Source organism: Amphimedon queenslandica, unplaced genomic scaffold (assembly GCF_000090795.2).
Source record: "Amphimedon queenslandica unplaced genomic scaffold, v1.1 AMPQUscaffold_11071, whole genome shotgun sequence".
Taxonomy (NCBI): Eukaryota; Metazoa; Porifera; class Demospongiae; order Haplosclerida; family Niphatidae; genus Amphimedon; species Amphimedon queenslandica.
This window is the reverse complement of record NW_003548684.1, coordinates 2,875-4,128: the sequence shown is the minus strand read 5'-3', so window position 1 is coordinate 4,128 and position 1,254 is coordinate 2,875. Positions and strand designations below refer to the sequence as shown.

At 31.0% G+C, this 1,254-nt stretch overlaps 1 protein-coding gene and 1 long non-coding RNA gene across 2 annotated transcripts in view; both read right to left on the bottom strand.

Moving 5' to 3' along the window:
* Positions 1-59: 59 nt before the first annotated feature.
* LOC109589642 (uncharacterized) lies at positions 60-1,011 on the bottom strand. The gene is made up of 2 exons (XR_002188836.1): positions 896-1,011; positions 60-283 (listed from the first exon to the last, which is right to left on the bottom strand). It is a non-coding gene; the product is annotated as an uncharacterized LOC109589642 (long non-coding RNA).
* A 154-nt stretch (positions 1,012-1,165) lies between these two features.
* The window catches only part of LOC105315295 (AP-5 complex subunit mu-1-like), a gene marked incomplete at its 5' end in the record, with an annotated part of 2,079 nt that continues 1,990 nt past the window's right edge, over positions 1,166-1,254 (bottom strand). Inside the window, one exon of the mRNA XM_020005701.1 lies at positions 1,166-1,231. Within this exon, the coding sequence (XP_019861260.1) occupies positions 1,166-1,231 (66 nt within the window). The remainder of the gene's footprint in view (positions 1,232-1,254) is intronic.

The window sequence follows — 1,254 nt, the reverse complement described above, 5'->3', positions numbered from 1 at the left end:
TGTATCTATGGTCCAAACTCAGCTGGTAGATACACCCACCTATGACGTCATCAAACAACTATGAATAATATGTAGCAATACAATTCATTATCATACAAAATAATCAATAAATCATCATGTATAAAAACCACACAACAAACAAGGTAACACTAATCCTATTATCAGTGTTATTATCAGTACTAATTAATAATTTCTTCAACTGGTTCATTCCTAATGAAAGGTATTCCCAGTGCATCACCATGTGAATTCCATATACGGTAACCCGAGGATACCAACTCTCTTCCTGTGTAGAATAATAATAATAATAATAATAATAATAATAATAATAATAATAACAGATGCCCCATCTTACATCAACAAGACACCTGATACTGTTCTTAAGAATGCTGAAAAAGAAAAGAAAATGAAATATGGTCGTGCCTGTGAAGATAGACATGCTAGTTTTACACCATTGTGTATTTCTATTGATGGGCTAATGGGTAAAGAGATGGAATCCTTTGTTCGACGTCTGGCTGAGAGTTTAGCTACAAAGTGGGATCGCCAGATCAGTACCACACTATACTGGGTAAGAGCCAAACTGTCCTTCTCACTGATTCGTGCTGTTAATATGTGTGTTAGAGGATCTCGTCATAAATGGCGGGGGATCGGTATAGAGGATGGAAATGGTATCAACCCCAGTTTTTAAAATTAACTACTTAATTAGAACTATATTTTCATTTGATTTTATTTTATTATTTTTGTCTCTCTTTGCTTGTCCAGTGTTTTCTTCGTTTTGTTTTTTTCACTTCCCTGCTGTTGTTGCTTTTGTTTAATAATAATAATAATAATAATAATAATAATAATAATAATAATAATAACAATTGTTAAATAATTGAATTTATTATTAATATCTAACCTAATGTTAGTTTGTATTTGATCGATGGGAACAAAGTGATTGAACGAGGATCAATTTGACAGCCGCTGAGAGTGAAATCAGAAATCTTGAAATTCAACTAATGTAGAGTAGAATAATAATCAAAGATCAAATTTTAATATTAAAAGTTACATGTAGTCATGTACATGTATGTATATCAAAAAAATTATAAAAATGGACAATTCTCCCCTCGCCAATTTAGATGAAATATACTACAATCCATAGTATTTGGCCAAATTTTGGAGTAACTTTTTAATTTTTTAGAAATCCAAACTTAATGGGAATCCCCTCAAGAATATTCCACATAATGCAGTCAATCTATTTACATATTCCTACTAATC